Consider the following 22,123-nt stretch of genomic DNA (forward strand, 5'->3'; position numbering starts at 1 on the left):
CAAGATGACATGATTCAAGATTTGACGTTAAGGCAGTGAGCTATTTTAATTGCAAAGCTGCTTGGTTGATTGCACTTCCTGATATCGGCACAATAATAAGTTCTTTGACCCTGGGAGGTTATTGCTTCACTTTGCTCGCCACCCTGCTCCGCCTCCGCAATGTTTGATTCTAAGGAGTCAAACTAACTATAGGAAACTAACCTTTGAACGCCACCGTGAGTAACGACCACGTTTGCCTTGGTAAAAATTGTTTTGATTTAACTTTGTTCTTTTGAATAGATACACTCGAAGCCCATAACTTTGGTAGATGGAGTGGTTGACTATTCCATAACTCAACTTTTTCAAATTTTCAAGTTTATTTATTTAGTATCACAAGTAGGCTTACGTTAACACTCCAATGAACTTACTGTGAAAATCCCCTGGTTGCCACACTGGCACCTGTTCGGGTGCACTGAGGGAGAATTTCGAAAGGCCAGTGCATTTAATCAGCATGTCTTTCAGACTATGGGAGAAAACCAGAGTGCCCCAAAGAAACCCACATAGGCAAGGGGAGAACGTACAGACCCTCAGACAGTGACCCAAGCCCGGAGTTGAATCCAAGTCCCTGGCGCTGTGGGGCAGCAGTGCTAATCACTGTGTCACCATGCTGCTTATGTGTTGCGCATTGTATTGTGTAGTGATGTTTTTGTTGTCATGTTGGTCAGCCCGTCTGTATTGAGGATGACTTCTACTCAGCCTGGGTTCTGAGAAAGCTGATGAGTTCATTGTGTAATCTATAGATTCTGCCACGTGCAGGGCAGGTGGTGCTTGGAGGGTCAAGGAGACTAGTTGCTTGGATGTTTGTGTGCTCTGTCCAACAGTTGTACTTCACCGTTGCATGTTCCTGGTGAAGTCCCTCTTCATTTGGTGCCTTGCCAAATTAATCTTCTTCAGTTTGACAGTTAGCCAGGAATTCCCACGAGTTGGTGGGAATATTCTCCCTCTTCAGGGGAGGCATGGTGACACAGTGGTTAGCACTGCTGCCTCACGGTACCATGGACCTGGAATCAATTCTGGCCTCGTGTCACTGCCTGTGTGGAGGTTGTGTCTTCTCCTTGTGTCTGTGTGGATTTCCTCCGGGTGCTCTGATTTCCTCCCATGGTCCAAAGATGTGTGGGTTAGGTTAGTGGCAGTAAAAAGTCTGACAACACCAGGTTTAAGTCCAACTGATTTATTTGATAGTACACTCACTAGCTTTCGGGGTTAGTCCCTTTGTCAGGTGAATTTAGGTTAATTGGCCATATAAGTTGCCCCTTAGTGTCAGGGAGACTAGCAGGGTAAAAGCGGGGAAAAGGCCTGGTTGGAATTGTTGTCGGTGCAGGCTGAATGGCCTCCTTCTGCACTGTAGGATTTTATGATTCTTCAGGATGCTTTGAGAGCATCTTTAAAGAATTTCCACTGTCCACCTGGGACTGTCCTGCCACAAACTAGTTCTGAGTAGACTAGTTGCTTTGAGAGTCTTGTGTCAGGCATATGAACAAAATGCCCTGCCCACTGGAGCTGATTTTAAGTGATTAGTGCTTCAATGTTGAACATGTTGGCTTGAGTGAAGACGTGCTATTGGCCTACGTTTTCTGTCACAAGATTTGCAGGAGTTTGCAAAATCGGCACTTGTACTTGTCTGGTGTTTTCAGGTGCCTGCTTAGGTTGTCTAAGTCATGTACCATACCAAAGCATATACCATGGCCTTAGTCTATTGCTTAAAATCCTGGTCCTCAAATAAGCTTTTTCTCAGTCAGCAGAAGATTGAGCTGGCATATTGGAGGTAGTGATGAATTTTGTGGTCAGTGTCTGCCTTCGTAAAATGTGTTTTTGTAGGACTCTGTGGACCATCAGATATAAATCCGATTCAGTCTTCAGAATTGGTGTTAGGTTTTTTTTTGTAGCTGATCAATGAATATAAAAGTATAAATAGTTAAAGTTATACTGTATTGTCTATGACTGCTGCTCATCTCTTTTTTTAAAAAAAATTGTTTTGCGGCTGAGATCTTTATCATGTCTGAGTATTCCTTCGTTCTGGATTTCTGAAGTTTAGGAGATCACAAGATTAAATAAGTGCAACAGGAATGTTTCCGTTTAAATCCTGGGTAAAGGTCCTTGGCTTTTGTTACTTTCCATTTTTTTTGCAAGAAGTAAAAGCTTGTTTATGGACATATTTTTGGCCTGGGATGTAAGGGAAATTATATAAGTGAACCCTAGAAATGCAGTGATGCACGTGTATATCCTAGAGGATCATTCAAAGAGCAGAAAGTTTGTCCTGGATTGAAAACATTTGGGAATTAACAAGTTTGAGTCATTGAATGAATATTAAATCTATCAGAAAATATCAAACAAGCTTGGACTTTTTGTTCTCGTTCTATAGAAAAGGGAAGACTGAGGTACTGACAGTTCTATAGAAGGGTCATATGGACTCAATGTGTTTCTTCCACAAAGCTCCAAGTCCATCTGAGTTTATCCAGCATTTCTGTTTTAACTGGAAATGGAAGGTCTTGATGAAGGATAGTGAGAGGGTTGGAGTTGGTAGCTGGAGAAGAGAGTTATGGTGGAACTAAAGATGGCAGCATTGGTCTTTCCAAAATTTTGTTGAGCATAAATAACTTTTGTTTGAGTACTTTATGCCACTCAAACAATCTTGCCCGTTTCAAGAAATTGGAATGGTCTTCTGGTTCCTTTTTATCTGTTCTGCTCATTACCATCTCAAAGAATTTGAATAAATTTGACAGATGTGATTTCCCCTTCAGGACACCATGCTGAAGCTGCTTGCTTATATTATGTATTTCTAAATGCTCTGATGTTTATGGACTCTAACAATTTGCCAATAACAGATGTTAAGCAAACTCCTGATAGCTGTGTATCTGTTTTTTGTCCCCCTCCCCGCCTTTTGAATAATAGTGTTACTTTGGCAGTTTTCCAATCCTCTGGGACCTTTTTTCCAATATTTAAGGATTCTGGGAAGATTGCATTCACCATCTCTGCAGCTACTTCCTTTACTATACTGGGATGCAACTCATTAGATCCAAGAGACATGTTTGTCTTAAGCCTCATTAGTTTCCCTAGTACTTTTTATCTCGTGATTTATTGTACTTCTTTCCTCCCTCCTTCTGCGCCATGATTATTTTGCATTTTTGAATTGTTATTAGTGTCTTCCACCATGAAGACTGATTACTGTGGGATAAATTGAGATGGGCGGTATTGTCTTTAACTATAGACAATACAAAACTCATGAGGCAGATATCTCTGTATAAAGATATAACATTTATGCAAAACAAAAATAAAACAAGCAGCTACTCGGAGATCACCAAAGGGGTTAAGTACCTCTGAGAGCAACAGAACTTCCTCTGATGAATCTGACGTATACAATCAAAAACAATTCAATTATAGTTTTTCTAATCAATTTTTCCAATTTCATATTAGTTTAAAATCAACTACATTCAGTAAACATACATCAGTATGTATATGTGACATACACCTCAGCCATAGCTTATCTCATTCATCCACTTAATCTGGACGTTAACTCCCATTTTGGCTAAAGTCACTTCCTGGTCATCCTAAATGCTTGCTACAGGGATCAAAGTAAACGTTCCCACCGGATCACTGCCAACCTGGATAAACACGTGATCTTGCGTCCAGGCACGTCCTTATCCTGAGTCTAGATAATGAATGGACTTATTCATAATGTTGCAAGATGTATTCCCTCATAAGAAACTTTCTGATATGAATTTTGCTAACTACAGCGGTTCCCAAGCCTTTGGCTCTGAACTATTCGCCTTTACCATCATACCTTTCAGTGACTTGTTTCAATGATTCATACAACATTTTAAAAATGTTCAAAATATCAGTATATATGTTTTTAAAATCATAATTGTTTAATTCTCTTATTGCATCCACACATGTAAACTATTTGTCTTATTAGCTTATTAACTTTAAGAATCATTTAACTCTTTATTGGTAGTCCTGTCAGTGCCTTATATATTCTATCTAAAACCTTCTTAGCTGTTTGGAAATTTCCCACTTCACTGATGCAAAGTATTTGTTTAACTGCTTTGCCATTTCCCCATTATTATTTCTAGAGTCTCATTCTTTAAGGAGCCTATGTTCACTTTGGCTTCCCTCTTTTTTTATACATTTAAAGTAGGTTTTTCTATTTGCTAGTTAACCGTCATAGTTATCTTCTTCCTATTTTTTGGTCATAGTTTGTCAGTTTTTAAAACTTTCCCAATGCTATGGCTTGCCACTAATCTTTGCCACATTATATAATTTTTCTTTCAATTTAATATTCATTATTTTTTATGCAAAAACAAGATGTACTGATTAAGTAAATTAAATCGTGACTGTTGCTCTGTAAAATTGTGTACTGAGGCAAACCAATGAAATAATTTGAATCAAATCAATGTTTCTCAGTTTATCTTCAAGGAGAATGAAGAAACACCTGTGTGTGAGACATGAATGTCCAGTTAAAATCACACTGGGGGACTATGGTTTTCCCCTAAAACTTTTGTGTAGCTGTTTATTGTTACACAAACTTTTAAATACAAGATGGCAGACTCTTACAGAAATGACCAGCCTATTGTTCCTGAGAAAATACCTAATACAGGACTCTCAACTAATGATATCCCAACATGTGTACTGTATACCCTGAGTTGTTTTGTGATTGAAATTTGTGGAGATAGAAATTGCCTTTGGTATATTCCTACCAGGTGCCAAATACAGCATCTAAGATGATGAAAAAATGCATTCTTCTCCCGTTCTTAGTATGGGTGCAGCTGGTAAAAAGTCTGCACCTATTTCTGTTATGGCATCCTATATCTGAAAACTCTGCAGAAAATCTTTTGTTTCTATGAGACATGAAGACTTTTCCTTAGGATGGTAATTAATTTGTTTTGAAAATGTTGGGTTCAAATGGTGAGGATCAGTTTCATAGAAAGGAGTTTTTCAGAAGATAAATCCGACTTTTTCCATGGTAAGATGTAGGTGTGGTCAGGTCGTACAGTTTAATTTTAAAAATCACAAGGGGATTTCCAGCTATGGTTGAATATGTTGTGGATAAGTTAATATTTTAATGGTTGAAAATTTAATTATTAAAAAATCTTTTTTTTTGACAGGCGGAGCTTTCTGGATCATCTTCATTGTTCTTCAGGAAACTGAGTAATCCCGACCTCACCTGTTCATCTGGAAAAGTTTCTAAACTTCAACATCAATTTAGTGAAGATGATGGGAAACTTCGAAGAGGGAGCTTTGCTGGTGCACTAGGAGGTGAAGAGTTGACTTATTTTTATTTGTTGCCAGCTTTCGGATTTTTGATATTCAAATAAGTAGATCATGAATAGGATTGTTATACTTTGAGAGATAACGTTCAAGGTCCTATGTCTTAAAAGTTTACCAGTTGAACTCTGGTACAAATCAAACCCATAGAAAAACAAAAGCAATTGTCAAACATTATTAAAAATCATCTTAAAATCATCCAATATGCTTTAGTTGTATAAAAATACTCTTGGCAAGTTTGGTGTCAACGAAAACGTGTATATTAATTTGGAAAACATGTACTGGACACGGCATGTATTGACATTTAAATTGTCAGCGGTACCACAGCTATCACATATCCATGATATGAACCATACTGATGGCCCAAAAACTGTTGAAAAATGTCATATTAACACTTCACATATTGTTTATACTTAATACAAGACTCTCAACTAATGATATCCCAATGTATGTACTGTATATCCTAACTTTTGTGATTGAAATTGTGTGGAGGTAGAAATTGTCTTTGGTATATTCCTACTATGTGCCAAATACAGAATCTAAGATGATTGAAGAAAATGCATCCTTTCCCTGTTCTTAGTGTGGATGCATGGTACATTTTAACATGAAAGAAGTTTTAAGCCTGCAGTGTAATGTGGTTTGTGTGACTTGTAAATTGTTCTTTTTTTTAAATTAGCATCCCTATTCAGTGTTTTAACTTTGTCCTCCTTCCTCCTCTTCCATAACTGAGTAAACTAGCAGCTTGCTTCAATCAGGTCTGACCTGTTCTGACTCAGTGTTAACACTATTTTGCTCCCCAACATTTTTTTCTTGTTTTTTCATATAATTGAGCATTTGACAGTATTTTGTTGTTATGAAGCTATTTGGATCCTTCTGTTGGCAAGTTCCTTGGGGTAAATGGCTGACTGATTCTTAAATCTTGATTATTTATGGGTAAGTGTGTGATCTTGGTTGTTATTGGCGTATTTATACTGGGAATCACTATGGCAAAATTAATGTTGTTAGCACCTTTTGGGATGCCTATATATTACTTTTCTTGGTTGGTATATTTATCTATCAAAAGCTGGCGAGCATTTCTCAAAAGTGGCCCTGATTAATATACAATTACATGAAAATTTAGGAACTTGTTGTAAATAGTATGATGGTGGGCTCAACTTTTTTTGTAAAAAAGAAAGTAGGTACTCAAAAGCCTAATGGAATTATGGAGGTTTTAGAAGTTTTAGATACATGCGTTAAAAGTATATATTTTTTATATTTTGAAAAGGGTCATGGATTTGGGTGTGAGTTTTGATATTAGTTGTTTCTTTCATTTTGGTAATTTTGGAGTTTTATATTGGATGTATTAAGAAGGACAAGTTGGTAAAATAGTTAGTCAAGCTTAACGGGTCCTGGGCTTAAAGGTGTGCACCTACAAAAGCCAGAAATGTATGCTGAGCCTATCTAAAACATTACTGTGGCTCCAGATGAAGTATTGTGCCTAATTTTGGGCGGCATGCTTGAGGAAGAATGTGAAGGCTTTGTATTGGATGCAGAAGTCATTTAATGGAATAGTTCCAGGGATGAGGTGTAACAATTAAGTGGCTAGACTTTAAAAGATGGTATTAATATTCTTAGAGCTGAGAAGACTCAGAAGAGACTTACGTGCTTAAAATTATGAAGGAATTAGATAGACTAGAAAAGGAGAAACTGTTTCTTGTGACTGAAGAGTCAGTAACTGGAGAGCACAGGTTTAAGGTGATTGAGAAAAGAGGCCATGTGAGGAAAAGTTTGTTCACACAACAGGCAGTTAGGATTTGGGATGCAGTGCCTGAGGGGGTGGTGGGTACAGATTCAACAGTTGCCTTCAACAAGGGAATTGGATCAAGTCTTTAATGAGAAAAAAATTACAAAAATTTGGGAAAAGAGAGTGCATGTGGGGTTAACGCTTCAAAAAAGGCCAGCATAGACTCAAATTACCTTCTGTGCTGCATTGTGCTGTGATTCTTTAACTCTAATGTAGTTCATTAAGCCAGAATAATTTATTTATCATGGATGACATAGAATCCCTACAGTGCAAAAGGAGACCATTTGGCGCATTGAGCCTGCATCAGTTCTCTGAAAGAGCATCTTACCTCGGCCTACCACCCAGCCCATCCCTGTAACTCCACTTATTTAGCCCAATAATTCCACCCCCCGCACACTGAGGGGCAATTTAGCATGGCCAATTCACCTACCATGCACATTGTTGGACTGTGGGAGGAAATCCATGCAGTCACTGGGGAAAATGTGCCAACTCCACACACACAGTCATCCAAGACTGGAATCGAACCCAGATCCCTGGCAGTGTGAGGCAGCAGGGCTAACAACTATGCTACTATGCTGGAAGGGTTAGACATTTAAAACAACATGGTTGTACATCGTTAAATATGATTCTATACAGTCTAAGTCCTTCTAGTGAACCCTAACATTTTATTTTGCAGGGCCAGCATTTGTTGCCCATCCCTAATTGCCCTTGAAGGTGATGGTGAATTGAACTGCTGTTGAACATGTAGTGTAGGTTCAAATGCAGTGCTGATAGGAAGTTCCAGGTTTTGGACCCAGTGATAGTGAAGGATGGTGTGTGACGTGGAGGGGAACTTACAGGTGGTGGTGTTACGATACATCAGCTGCTCTTCACTTTCCAAGTGATACTGGTTATAAGTTTGGAAGGTGACATCAAAGGAACCTTGGTGAGTTGCTGCAGTGCAACTTGAATATGGTGGCCGCTGCTGCCACGAATAAATTATTAAACTGGCAATTGTTTGGATTTAAATGGTGAGGTGATTTGGGCCAACAATTACCATGTACTTTTGTATAGCTTTAAAAGCAGCAATATCAACTATCTGGGGTAATTGTTTTTATTTCCTTCCTCCCTTTTTCTGTGTGGAACTGCTTGGCCTCTGCCTGCACTGCGTGGTTATAAAGCCATGTCCTGTCCCTCGGAGCACAGCCGATTAGTGTTCCAATATGCATTTCTACCAATAAAATATTGACAAAAAAGCTTGGAAGAGCATTTGGTCTGAACAATGGAAGTAGTATCTTCAGAAATAGCATATTGTCAAGCAGCTTGCAGTTTAGAAAAGATTAATTTAGTTGCTCTGAAAAATGTGGTCAAAGAATTTATTTCATGTTTGGAATAGGGAGTTATATTCTAAGCCATGTGCATAATTTACAAACAGTTGGTTGGAGGCCGGCAGGCCTACAATTTCTTATTGCTGGCTTTTGTGCTGATTCAGCGCCACGAACCTCACCCTGAGCCACTCGATGAGGCAATTATAGCCCATTCCAGGGCCTATTTTGCCCCACTGCTGGCCTAGATTTTCCAGTTGGCTTTGTGGGCCAGTGGCAACAATTTGGACTGAGCAACCATGGCGGGCTCACATCAGGAAGGGGATGAGCCAAGCTTCAATCATGCAAGGTACAGTCCCCACACTTGTCATGGCTACCGGCCTACTTTTGTGATGATGAATGGGATGGATAGGATAGAGGTGGAGAGACTCTTCCCGCTCAAAAAAGACAGTAGGACTAGGGGGCACAGCCTCAAGATCAAAGGGGGGTGGTTTAGAACGGAGTTGAGGAGGAACTTCTTCACTCAAAGGGTGGTGAATCTCTGGAATTCTCTGCCCGTTGAAGTGGTGGAGGCTGCCTCGCTAAATATTTTTAAGAAGCGGGTTGATGGGTTCTTGATAAGAGAGGGGATTAAGGGTTATGGGGAGAGGGCGGGAAAGTGGAACTGAGCCACGACAGATCAGCCATGATCTTATTGAATGGCGGGGCAGGCTCGAAGGGCTAGATGGCCTACTCCTGCTCCTATTTCTTATGTTCTTATGTTCTTAACTGGAGGAGGGGTTGTCCATCCATAATCGCAGCCAGACAACTGCAGCCATTTTAAATTAAGAAAACTGACCTCTTTGTTGGAGAATGTATTTTAAAATCGTTTTACTCCATAATTCAAGTTACAAAACCAATGTACAGAGTGGACATGACAAGCCCTTAATCTGCCACCTTGCTTGCTCTAAAAATCAATTCAGATTTAATCCAATTCAATGATCCCCACAAGACAGATATACAAGATCCAAGCTGACAAAAAGGCATCGCACTTGATTATGGGCTTGATATGATGCTTGTTCTTAGCCAGAACCTGTGCGCTCTCTCGCACAATCAACCAACTGGCATGGTGGCACAATGGTTGGTGCTGCTACTTCGCGCACATCCTCTCCGTGTCTGCATGGATTTCCTCTGGCTGCTCCACTTTCCTCCCACAGTCCAAAGATGTGTGGGTTAAATTGATGCTAAATTCACTTTCTCAGGGGAATCAGCTGAGTTAATACGTGGGATTACGGGAATAGGGCCTGGGAAGGATTGTGGTTGGTGCAGACTGTGGGCCGACTGACCTCCTTCTGCACTGTAGGGATTCTGTGATTGTATGCTTCTAACCACAATTTATAATTTTATTGGATGGCAAGCTCCCTCCCAGCCATTATTGGCTTAGTGCTTTAGAAATCTTGGTGGTGGTCTTGGGACGTAGTTTTCCTGATCCTGGGCTGAAAATCCAGCCCAAAATGTTTCATTTTCAGGCACTAACAAACATGTTCCGCATAAATGATGCTTTAAACTTGAAAGAGACTGTCAAGGAGAAGATTGTTAGAGGTCTCAATACATAAGAACATAAGAAATAGGAGCAGGAGTAGGCCATCTAGCCCTTCGAGCCTGCCCCGCCATTCAATAAGATCATGGCTGATCTGTCGTGGCTCAGTTCCACTTTCCCGCCCTCTCCCCATAACCCTTAATCCCCCCTCTTATCAAGAACCCATCAACCCGCTTCTTAAAAATATTTAGCGAGGCAGCCTCCACCACTTCAACGGGCAGAGAATTCCAGAGATTCACCACCCTTTGAGTGAAGAAGTTCCTCCTCAACAATACGTGACATTCTAACATGGAGTCTGTGGATGTTTGCCTGTAACATTTGCTGCTGCAATTTTATGCCTTGCCTTTTATCTCAGTTTTGCCTCAATTATTGCTGAAATATTTCAAGACCTTCTATATTTCTTTGTAATGTCTCCTGTCAGGAGGATTGTTAAGGTATAGTGGTTGTGTGGCAGTACCTAATAGGATGACTGCACTGCAGATGGAAGAGTCCACATTTTCTAGGGCACTGCTAGGAGCTGCATTATTCTGCAGCAATCTTGTGCTCTGTAGCCACCCTTTCCCCCTTTCTGGTTTTGTACAATTTAATGACAACAGTGTTGTCAAATAATGTTCCTCACTCAAGTTTTCATCAGGTTTGTTTATGAGCAGGCACAAATGGATCAAGAATTGTTTTTAAGTGGCTGTTTAGCCCTCCAGTTAGCTCACTGGATAATACACTACCTGATATGATGCAGTGCTACACAGAATAACAAAGTCTCCAGTTAAGTTCCTAACCTGTGCTGAATTAATGACTGTTTTGAATTCTAGCCCGAATTCCCTGTGGTACTGGGGGATTGCAAATGAAACAGTGCTCCCAGTGCAGGCCACTATCCCTCCTGAAAGATGTGCACTAATGCAGGTATGAAAGCACAATTGGGTTCGACTGTGATACTTCCACAGTCAAATAACCTGCCAACGCTTGCTGTCAGAACTAAGGCGCTGCTGACATTGTAGTAACATGAGTCAGTACCTTAGTGGAAAGAGGAGAATGTTGCTATTTGGGCTACTCCCAGCTCTATTTATGTTCGTAGCAACAAGGCAACTTCAATTGGCAGGCCTGTGTCTCCTGTGATTTGAAATTTCTCAACCTTGTGCATAGGTTGGTGAATTGTGCAAGTAGCAACAGCCCTTTTCTCACGATGCAAACTGGGAAAGTGTATGAGACGTTCACTGTTTTCTACTGATTGAAAAAGGTGGAAAACAACACACTAGCAATCCATATACTTCAGTCCAAATTACAAATTCTATACATCGACATGGAATTTTATGAGAAAATCAGTTGACAAAAGAACAATTCAATTCTCGACTCTTGCCAGTCTTTTCTAAGATCAAATAACAAAGAAGTTAAGAATTAGTCGAATCTATTTTAATTGGTTCTTTGGACAAAATCAGTATTCCATGTGTGGGCCAAAAGGATATACGATACAAAAACAGACCAGTGTAAAATATGGGAAGTTTGTATCCATGGAGTTGCATCTCACCAGTTCTGGTTTGGTCAGGTGGACTAAATGAATGGCTAGAAACTCTCTGTATTTAGAATAAACCATACTCATTCCTGCCTGAGGTATCCCGAACTGTCCATCAAGATATATTAAAGAGACAAAAGTGGGAGGATACTCTATTCTAATTCTGGCACAATGTGCGCCTGGATAACTTTTGCTATGTTTAATGGTTCAGCTATTAGAAAGGTTTTTAAACTTGCAATCTACATGACTGAAACCTACAAAAAGGTTAATGTACACACATTCAATGTTTCCCAGCCAGGAGAGAATTTCTAGTGCAATTTGACAGGAGAATCACAATTTGTGGTTGTATCTTTTTCTGTGAAAAGTGAGTGGCCTTTGTATGTTTCTTAACCAATGCATTTAGTTTAAACCTCATTTTCAAAACACTGGGCAAAGTGAAACCGTGGGCAGTTTTCAACAACTTAAAGGTAAGTATGTAGAGTTTAGCAGCTGTGTGGTTGGCATTGTGGTGCACAACAGCAATTATGGATCAGAGTTGTTGTGAATGACAGCAATTTGGGATGGAATTTTCGTTTTATTTTGATATTCCATTTAAGAAATGCATTCATGGCCTGAGGAATGAATTATTTTTTACATCAAAAAATTCATACCTAGACAAGGTATTCAAATTAAAAATATGTAACAATCATATGGTAACAAAAATAGAAAAGTGCATTCAGCAGGTAATAGGGGAGTGATGAGCAGGCTATTAAAAGGAAGTAAAATTACAAATCAATACATGGTTTCTACATTATAGCCACTGAAGGATATACAGTTTTTTTTCAGTTATCATTTGGCCATGGATCATAAACCAGTAAGAATTTAGACAGGAAGGGAGAGAATAGAGAATAAAATAGGAACATAAATAAACTGGAGTCAGGGAGGGAGGAAAGCTATACTATGTGATGTCTAATAGCCAAGTTCTTTTTAGAGTTGCAACAAAACATTTGATTTTGTCCTGCAGATTTACTGTCTTCGTTTTTAAAATACCTCTTTAAATGCAAACGTTAATTGATGTGGAATGGTAGGCATGTAACCCCAATCTCCCCCACTTCAGACATGCTTTGTTTTTTTCTGAAGGAAATCAGTAGTTAACCAAGCCTTTACTTAAAAAGGTCAGAAGTCTTGACCGAGAGCCCAGCCAGTGAAGCTGTGCATTTTAAAAAATGGAAGATGATTCTGGTCTGATAATGTTGTGGAGGAGCGATGTCAGGGATAGTTGTGGTGTAGCAACAGCTGAATGTGACAACACTGTAGGTGGAAGTTCGGCATCTGGGAGCATTCGGTGGATGTCATTGAGTTCACTGGCAGAACTGGGAAGCGTATTAGAGTCTGGTGTGCAAAGTATTTACTGCACAGAAACATCATTCTGCCAATAGGCTCATGGTAATATTTTTACTCCACAGGAACCTGTTCCCATCCTTCCTGCCTAACTCCATCTGCATGTGCTTCAATTCTTTTCCCTGCTTTCCAGCTTTGTCTTGAATGCATCTCTGTTTGCCTCAGTTTCTCCTAATACTACTAGTGTGTTCCACATATATATGTGTTAGGTGGATTGGCCATGCTAAATTGCGTCTTAGTGTCCCCAGATTTGTACTTGGGGGATGATTAGGGTAAATGTTAAGTGTCACAAGGGTGGGCCTGGGTAAGATGCTGCATTGGCGAGTTGGCCCAGACTTGATGTGCTAAGTGACCTCCTCCTACAGTGTAAGGATTCTATTTTACGCGCATAGTATTTATGTAGACGGTCCATTATGTTTCTGGTCAATGGTGACCATTAGGATGTTGGGAATTCAGCAATGGAAATGGTGTTAAATATCATAGGAAGATGGCTTGATTCTTTCTTGTTGATTGTCATTGCCTGACGCTTGTGTCATGTGAATGTTAGCTGTCATTATCAGCTCAGGCTTCGTGTTGTCCATGTCTTGTTGCATGCAGGCACAGACTTCTGAGGAGTTGAAAATTGTATTGAGCACTGTGATCCCTGCTTCTGGCCCAATGATGGAGAGAAGATCACTGATGCTTGAGAGTGGTTAACTGGCTAGATTGCATTTGTTCTGCTTTGTGTTGAAAGGATAAACTTGAAAATCTTTGTATATTAAGACCATAAGACACAGGAGCAGAATTAGACCATTCGGCCCATCGAGTCTGCTCTGCCATTCGATCATGGCTGATATGTTTCGCAATCCCATTCTCCTGTCTTTTCCCTGTAACCTTTGATCCCCTTACATTCAAGAGCCAATCTACATACCCTTCTGTGGCAATGAATTCCATGGATTTGTGACCCTCTGGCTGAAGAAATTCCTCCTCATCTTAGTTCTAAAAGGTTGTCCTTTTATTCTGTGGGTGTGCTCTCAGACCCTAATATTATCAGATGGATACCAGTGTTGTTAGCTGTACTGGAATTGCCTGACTTAGATTATGGGCAGTTCTGGAGCACAAGTCATAAGTACCAAAGCTGATATTTTCAGGACCCATAGCTTCTGTTGTATCCAGCAGCTTCAGCTTTTCTTGATAGCTTGGGGAGTAAATCGAATTGGCACCTGTAGTGTTGGTGACTTGGGAAAAGCCTAAGTTGGATTACCTACTTGACACTTCTAGCTGAAAGTTTCAACTGCTGCAGCATTGCCTTTTGTACTGATGTGCTAGGCTCACCCATCATTGAGGATGGGGAGGTTTGTGGAGATGCCCCTCTCGGTTAGTAGCTTAACATTACTTACTGTCCTGTCACATACAGTTATATGTAGGGAGTTATCTGGCCTATTGGCTGTGGCATTGCTTTGCTTTATCTAAGGCTGTTTCTGCTGTTTAGCAGGCATGTAGTCCTGGATTGCAGCTTAACCAGGTTGGCACGTATGTCTGCTGATTGCCACCTATCGCCCTCCTTCACCTGGTGAATCAATATTTCTCTGTGTTGAACGTCACTAGGAAGAAGCACCAAAAAGAACAAAGGCAAAGATTGCACTTCAGTGTCCAGTGGGGGACCTCATTGCCCATCACTAAGAGTGGCTTGGTAGCCCTGGTACCGACCGAGCGGGTTGAGTACTGACGAACATGTCTGTCACAGTTGGTCTGCGACAGGTGGTGAGAAAACAAGAAGAAAATAATCTACTTAATCTTGTTCTCACAAATCTAGCAGTTGCAGATGCATCTGTAGTCAAGACAGTTTTGTTGGAGTGACCACCGTGCAGTCCTTATTCGGACAAAGTCCTGCCTTCATGCTGAGGGCATCCAACATTGTGTTGTGTGGCATAGCTGTCATACTAAATGGATAAATTGAAAGCAGATCTAGTAGATCAAAACTTAAAAAGATTTATAGGATGTGGGCATGGCTGGCTAGACCAGCATTTATTGCCCATCCCTACCTGCCTTTGAGAAGATGGTGGTGAGCTGTCTTCTTGAACTGCTGCAGTTCCTGAGGTGTCAGGAACATTGCTGTTAGGGAGGGATTCCAGGATCTGAACCAGCAACAGCAGAGGAATAGCAATATATTTCCAAATCAGGATGGTGAGTGGCTTGGAGGGGAACTTATTGGTTGTGATGTTTCTCGGTATCAGCTGCTCATTTCCTTTGTGGAGAAGTGATTAGCACAATACCAGGAATGTTCAGTTTCAGCCTTGGGTGACTGAGGTTTGCACATTCTCCCCATGTCTAGGATGTGTTTCTTCCGGGTGCTTTGGTTTCCTCCCACAGTTCCGAAGGTGTGAAAATTAGATAGGCCATGTTAAACAAGTGGTCTTGGGTTTGGAAGATACTGCTGAATGAACCTTGGTGAGTTCTGTGGTGCATTTTGTAAATCATAGAATCCCTACAGTGCAGAAAGAGGCCATTTAGCCCATCGAGCCCATATCGACGACAATCCCACCCATCCCCTATCCCATAACAACGTGTATTCACCCTACTAATCTCCCTGACACTGAGGGTTGATATTAGCATGGCCAATCCACCTAATCTGCACGTTTTTGGACTGTGGGAGGAAACTCATGCAGACAAGGGGAGGAGGTGCAAACTCCACACACAGTTACCCGAGGTCAGAATTGAACACGGGTCTTTGGAGCTGTAAGGCAATAGTGCTAACTACTGTGCCATCATGCTGCCCATGGTACACACAGGTAGTACACACCGTTGCCACAGTTGCTGCTCAGCTTTTGTTCCACCAGGGCCAATTAGCACCTGACATTACTACAGCCTTGGTTCAAACATGGACAAAAGAGCTGAATTCCAGAGGCGAGGTGAGAGTGGCTGCCCTTGACATCAGGGCAGCAGTTGACTGAGTATGGCATCAAGAAGTCCGAACAAAACTGTAGTCAATGGCAATCTGGGGAAAACCCTCCACTGGCTGGAGTTATACCTTGCAAAGAAGAAAATGGTTATGGTGATTGAAGGTCAATCATCTCACTTCCAGGACATCACTGCAGGAATTTCTCAGGGTAGTGTCCTAGGCCCAACTGTTCATCAATTACCTGTTTTTCATCATAAGGTCAGAAGTGGAGATGTTTGCTGATGACTGCACAATGTTGGTGTTGGAGGGAATGGATATTTAAGGTGGCAGCTTGCGTACCAATCAAACGAGTGGCTTTGTCTTGAATGGCATCAAGCTTTTTGACTGCTGTTGGAACGCACTCATCTAGACAAGTGGAGAGTGTTTGATCACACTCCTGACTTGCCTTTATTGATTATGGACAGGCTCTGGGGAATCAGGAGGTGAGTTACCCACCCCAAGGTTCCTCGTCTCTGACGTGCTATTGTAGCCAAAGCATTTATAGGGCTAGTCCAGTTCAGTTTGGTCAATAGTAACCCCCAGGATGTGGATAGTGGGGAATCCAGCAATGGCAATGCCATTGAATGTCAAGGGATGATGGTTGTTGGAGATGGGACCTGGCTAGCTCATCCTGTGGGAGTGACCATTGAGACCTGGCTAGCTCATCCTGTGATGGTGCTATCAAGCCATTCTTGGTAATGGACATTGAACTCCTCCACCCAGAGTTCATTTGGCACCATTGCTACCCGCTATGCTTCCTTTAAGTGGCGTTTAACATGGAGAAGCATAATCATAGAATCCTATAGTGTGGAAGAAGGCCATTCAACCCATTGAGTCTGCACTGACTACAATCCCACCCAGGCCTTATCCCCATAACCTCATGCATTTATCTACTCCCCCTGACACTAAGGGGCAATTTAGCATGGCCAATCCACCTAACCTGCACATCTTTGGACTGGGAGAGGAAACCTGCATAGACATGGGGAGAATGTGCAAAGTCCACATAGACAGTGACCCAAGCCAGGAATCGAACCCAGGTCCCTGACGCTGTGAGGCAGCAGTGCTCACCACTGCACTGCCCAAATATTGATTCATCAGTTGAATGGAGTAAGTGGTAATCAGCAGGAGGTTTCCTTCCCCATATTTGATCTGGTACCGTGAGACTTCATGGGGTCCAGAGTCAATGTTGAGAACTGCCTCATGAGTGTCTACCATGTATTGTCACATCTGCGAGGTCTGTCTTGCCATTGGGATGGGCATACCCAGAAATAGTGATGGTGGTGTCAGGACCTTATTTGTAAGTTATGATTCTGTGAATATGACTCTGTCAGGCTGTTGCATGACTAGTCTTTAAGACAGCTCTCCCAATTTTGGCACAAGCCTCGAGATGTTAGTAAGGAAGACTCCTGGCTCCCCCTGCGGCACTGTGGCTTATCATCATCAGCTGAATGAATCAATATAATTTCATAATCTGCCTTTACAAATGGGGAGTGTTGGAGAGCGTGCCGATCACAGCACCAATCTGGAGGGCGGTCCTGGGGTCAAAGAGCATGAGGGTGGCAATTCTCATTTTTGAGAGAATGGTGGGTCTGGAGATAGAACATAAAATATCACAGTGCAGTACAGGCCCTTTGGCCCTCGATGGTTTCACAGGTCGGCGCAACAATCTACAGACCATCTAACCTATGCTATTCCAATATCATCCATATGTTTATCCAATTCAAGCCCTCATCCAGGTCATTTATAAAAGCGACAAGCAGCAGTGGTCCCAAAACAGATCCTTGCGGTACACCATGAGTAACTGAACTCTAGGATGAACATTTCCCATCAACCACCACCCTCTGTCTTCTTACAGCTAGTCCAAACTACAAAATCACCCTCAGTCCCATGCCTCCGTACCTTCTGCAATAGCTTACTGTGGGGAACCTTATCAAATGCTTTACTGAAGTCCGTGTACACCACATCAACTGCTTTACTCTCATCCACCTCTTTGGTCACCTCAAAGAATTCAGTAAGATTTGTGAGGCACAACCTACCCTTCACAAAACCATATTGACTATCCATAATCAAATTATTCCTTTCTAGATGATTATAAATCCTATCTCTTGTAATTCTTTCCAAAACTTTGCCCACAACAGAAGTAAGGCTCACTGGTCTATAATTACCAGGGTTGTCTCTACTTCCCTCCATGAACAAGGGGACAGCATCCTTCAGTCACCTGGCATGTTCCTGTAGACAATAATGACCTAAAGATCAAAGCCAAAGGCTCTGTAATCTCCTCTGTAGCATCCCAGAGAATCCCAGCATAAATCCCATCCAGCCTAGGGGACTTACCTATTTTCATACTTTACAGAATTGCTAACACCTCCTCCTTATGAACCTCAATCCCATCTAGTCTAATAACCTGTATCTCAGTATTCTCCTCGACAACATTGTCTTTTTCCTGTGAATACTGCAGAAAAATATTCATTTAGCGCCTCTCCTATCCCTTTGGACTGCACACACTACTGCCCTTGACTGGCCCTTATTTTACCCTAGTCATTGTTTATTCCTGACATACCTATTGAAAGTTTTAGGGTTTTCCTTGACCCTACCTGTCAAAGATTTCTCAAGTCCCTTCCTGGCTCTTCTTAGCCCTCTCTTTAGGTCCTTCCTGATTAACTTGTAACCCTCAAGCGCCCTAACTGAACCTTCAGGTCTCATCTTGACATAAATCTCTTTCTGCCTCTTCACAAGCGATTCAACTTCTTTCGTAAACCATGGTTCCCTCGCTCGACCACTTCCTCCCTGCCTAACAGGTACATACCTATCAAGGATGCGCAGCAGCTGTTCCTTGAACAAGCTCCACATTTCAATTGTGCCCATCCCCTGCAGTTTCCTTCCGCTTCCCATGCATGCTAAATCTCGCCTAATCACATCATAATTTCCTTTCCTCCCAGCTATAACTCTTGCCCTGCAGTATACACCTATCCCTTTCCATCGCTAATGTAAATATAACCGAATTGTTGTCACTTATCGCCAGTGTTCGCCTACTTCCAAATCTGACGCCTGGCCTTACCCAGTACCAAAACCAATGTGGCCTTGCTTCTTGTTGGCCTACCATACTGTAGATTGGGAAACTCTCCTGCACACGTTGGACAAAAACTGACCCATGTAAAGTACTCGAATTATAGCTTTTCCAGTCAATATTTGTAAAATTAAAATCCCCCATAACAACAACTCTGTTACTTTGGCTCCGATCCAGAATCATCTTTACAGTCCTTTCCTCTACATCTCTGGAACTTTTCAGAGGCCTGTAGAAAACTCCCAACAGGGTCACCTCTCCTCACCTGTTTCTAACCTCAGCCCATACTACCTCAGTAGACAAGTCCTCATCAAACATCCTTTCTGCCACTGTAATACTGTCCCTGACTAACAATGCCACACCTCCCCCTCTTTTACCATCTTCCCTGATCTTGCTGAAACTTCTAAACTCTGGAACCTGCAACAACCATGGATAGACCCAGGCACTATCACCGGTCCTGGCTTACGGACTGTTGGCTGTTCTTCTATCATTCCTATTTTTCATCTTTTGGTCTTGCTGCACCTGACCCCACCCCGTACCTTTTTAAACCCTAATGTTGCACCTTGTTTACTTGTACCTCCTGTTTTACTCAGTGTCTTGTAGGCACATAGCTGTGCACCATGTCAAACTCTGCCTCATCTCAATCCTGCCTTCCCATTCCACCTTATTTCCCTTGCCTAAAGCCCAGGGTTGCCCGCCTGATTTACCTGTGTGATGCTTGTGACCCTGTTTGTGCCTTATTCCCTATTCAAGTCCTGGAGTGGGATTTGAAGTTATAACCTTCTGCTTCAGAGCTGAGAATTAATAACTGAGCCTCAGCTGATGTACAACAGTTTAACTTGCAAATGTGGAAGAGAAAGATTTAATCTTGTTGCTCTGGTTAAACTGTGTTTTGATTTTTGAGTTAGAATTTAGTACTTTAAAATTTACAAAGATCTGTGTACTTTAAATGAAGTGGATTATGTTTGAGAAGTTTTTCAATATATCTAAATGGTGATTTTTTTTCTGCTGGTAAAGGGGATTTTTTTCTGTTTTTCTGAGTGGAGGGGGGGGGAACAGCAATAGTTTCCCCCCCATCTCCTTGAATTGTAAGCAGCACCTGCATATAGCTGGAACAGTCAGAATCTCAAAGCTGTGAATGTATTTTCAGTACTCTTCTTTATTATGTGGTGAGAAAGCATGAAGCTCGACTGGCCATCTGGTCCCAGGGGAGCATTTCTAGTTTGGAAAACCGAAAAACAAAGCAAATTGAATGCTTTTGTTTCTTATCACAGTCCTTGGCTTATTTTCCCTTCATATCTGATCTACTGACGGCCTTCATTACTCCAACGATTAGCTCCCTGTACCAGAAGTAATATTTTACTTCACCTCAAGGTTAATACGGAAGGAAAGCTATGGAATTTCAGTATAAAGCTATTATCCATGAAACGAAATGGCAAATTTCCAATCTGCTTCTGAGCATCTTCAACGTTTGTTTTTTGCATGGAGAAACATGTTTTAGGTTCTTGGTTGTCATTTGGAGCTGTTGAAATGAGTTGGTTATGTATGGGGCACCTTGCATGCATCAATGATATGCTGTCTTATATGGAAGTTGGTGCTGCAGGCTGACACGGATAGTCGCTCTGAGATTTATTCAAGTTAGTGCAAGGCTGCTGCTTGAAATCTTAGGAGTCAGTTGCCAGTACTTGTCTGCAGGGGTTTGCTGCATGTTATTTATTTTCCCTTAGTAGTGTTTTGGGCAAATTTTAAGAAAAAGAGTATTGAGCAGGCCTCAGCAGGTAATATTTCTAACTTTCTATTAATCTAGTTTTCTCATTAGTCAAAATAATTAGTTTATAATTACCTTCTAAATCTAGTCCCAGACCTCTGCAGATTACCCTGCTGTTCATAATTGGACATTTATAGTTAAGCTTATTTCCCAACTAAATATTCAGAAGTAAACTTCCATTTTCAGCTGTCCTTTATTTTAATCTTCTGTGTGTGTTGTGGCAGGCATGCACAGAAAAAAATTATTCTTGGCGCTTAATTTAGTTCAGTTTCTCAGAAGAGTTTTCTTATCTATGTAAATAAGTTACACTGTGCACCATATATTATGATGTGCAGAAACACAAACTATATAGGACCTTTGTTTCCTTGAATCTGGTATCTGTTAACTGTAATAGTTATATGATCCAGGCCCAGTGTTTCCCATCAACTCAAATTTATGCATGTCATCTTACTGCCTGTCTGGATTTATTTTAAAAAAGGTACAAGATGCCAACTTAATAAATCAGTAGAAGGACCATTTTTTTCAAGACAAAAAGAGAGTGATATTTAAGAATAAACAAAGATAAAGAGTTCGAGGCAAATGGAAAACAACTAAAAGATACAGCAAATTAGGAAGGCAAAAGAAATGTTGAACTTTGTTCCAAAGGGGATGAAATATTGAAGTATGGAAGTCTTGTTACAATTGTACAATTGAGGATGTGTCTAGGGCAGTGGATAGAGGAGAGCCGGTGGATGTGGTCTTTCTGGATTTTCAGAAGGCGTTTGACAAGGTACCTCACAAGAGGTTATTGCAGAAGGTCAGGGGACATGGAGTTGGGGGTAGGGTGTTAGCGTGGATAGAGGATTGGTTGTCAAATAGGAGGCAGAGAGTGGGGGTCAATGGGTGCTATTCGGATTGGCGGTTGGTGACTAGTGGGGTGCCCCAGGGGTCGGTGCTGGGGCCTCAGCTATTTACCATTTATATAGATGATCTGGAGGAGGGAACCGAGTGCAGGGTGTCGAAATTTGCTGATGACACCAAGATTGGGGGAAAGGCAAATTGTGCGGAGGGTGTGGAGAGTCTGCAGAAGGATCTAGATAGGCTGGGCGAATGGGCCAGGAAATGGCAAATGGAATTTAATGTTGGCAAGTGTGAGGTGGTCCACTTTGGTAGGAAGAATGGTAGGAAGGACTATTACTTACGTGGCGAAAAACTGCAGCAGGCGACGGTGCAGAGGGACCTCGGGGTCCTTGTGCATGAGTCGCAAAAACCCAGTTTGCAGGTGCAGCAGGTGGTCAGGAAGGCGAATGGGATGCTGGCCTTCATAGCGAGGGGGTTTGAATATAAAAGTAGGGAGGTCTTGCTGCAGCTGTATAGGGCATTGGTGAGGCCGCAGCTGGAGTACTGTGTGCAGTTTTGGGCGCCGCACCTGGGCAAGGATATTTTGGCCCTGGAGGGAGTGCAGAGGAGGTTTACTAGGCTGATACCGGAGTTGAGGGGATTGAGCTATGAGGAGAGGCTGAATAAACTAGGCTTGT

General features: G+C 41.6%; 1 protein-coding gene across 4 annotated transcripts in view; it reads left to right on the forward strand.

The window, feature by feature from the left end:
- Positions 1–22,123, forward strand: part of mast2 (microtubule associated serine/threonine kinase 2) — a 405,638-nt gene that overhangs the window by 22,041 nt on the left and 361,474 nt on the right. For all 4 annotated transcript variants that reach the window (XM_080195426.1, XM_080195427.1, XM_080195428.1 and 1 more), the window contains exon 2: positions 5,142–5,292. In XM_080195426.1, coding sequence (XP_080051552.1) covers positions 5,142–5,292 — 151 coding nt within the window. The remainder of the gene's footprint in view (positions 1–5,141; positions 5,293–22,123) is intronic.

The sequence above is a fragment of the Carcharhinus amblyrhynchos genome, chromosome 9 (assembly GCF_965287045.1).
Source record: "Carcharhinus amblyrhynchos chromosome 9, sCarAmb.v2.hapA, whole genome shotgun sequence".
In the NCBI taxonomy this organism is placed as follows: domain Eukaryota; kingdom Metazoa; phylum Chordata; class Chondrichthyes; order Carcharhiniformes; family Carcharhinidae; genus Carcharhinus; species Carcharhinus amblyrhynchos.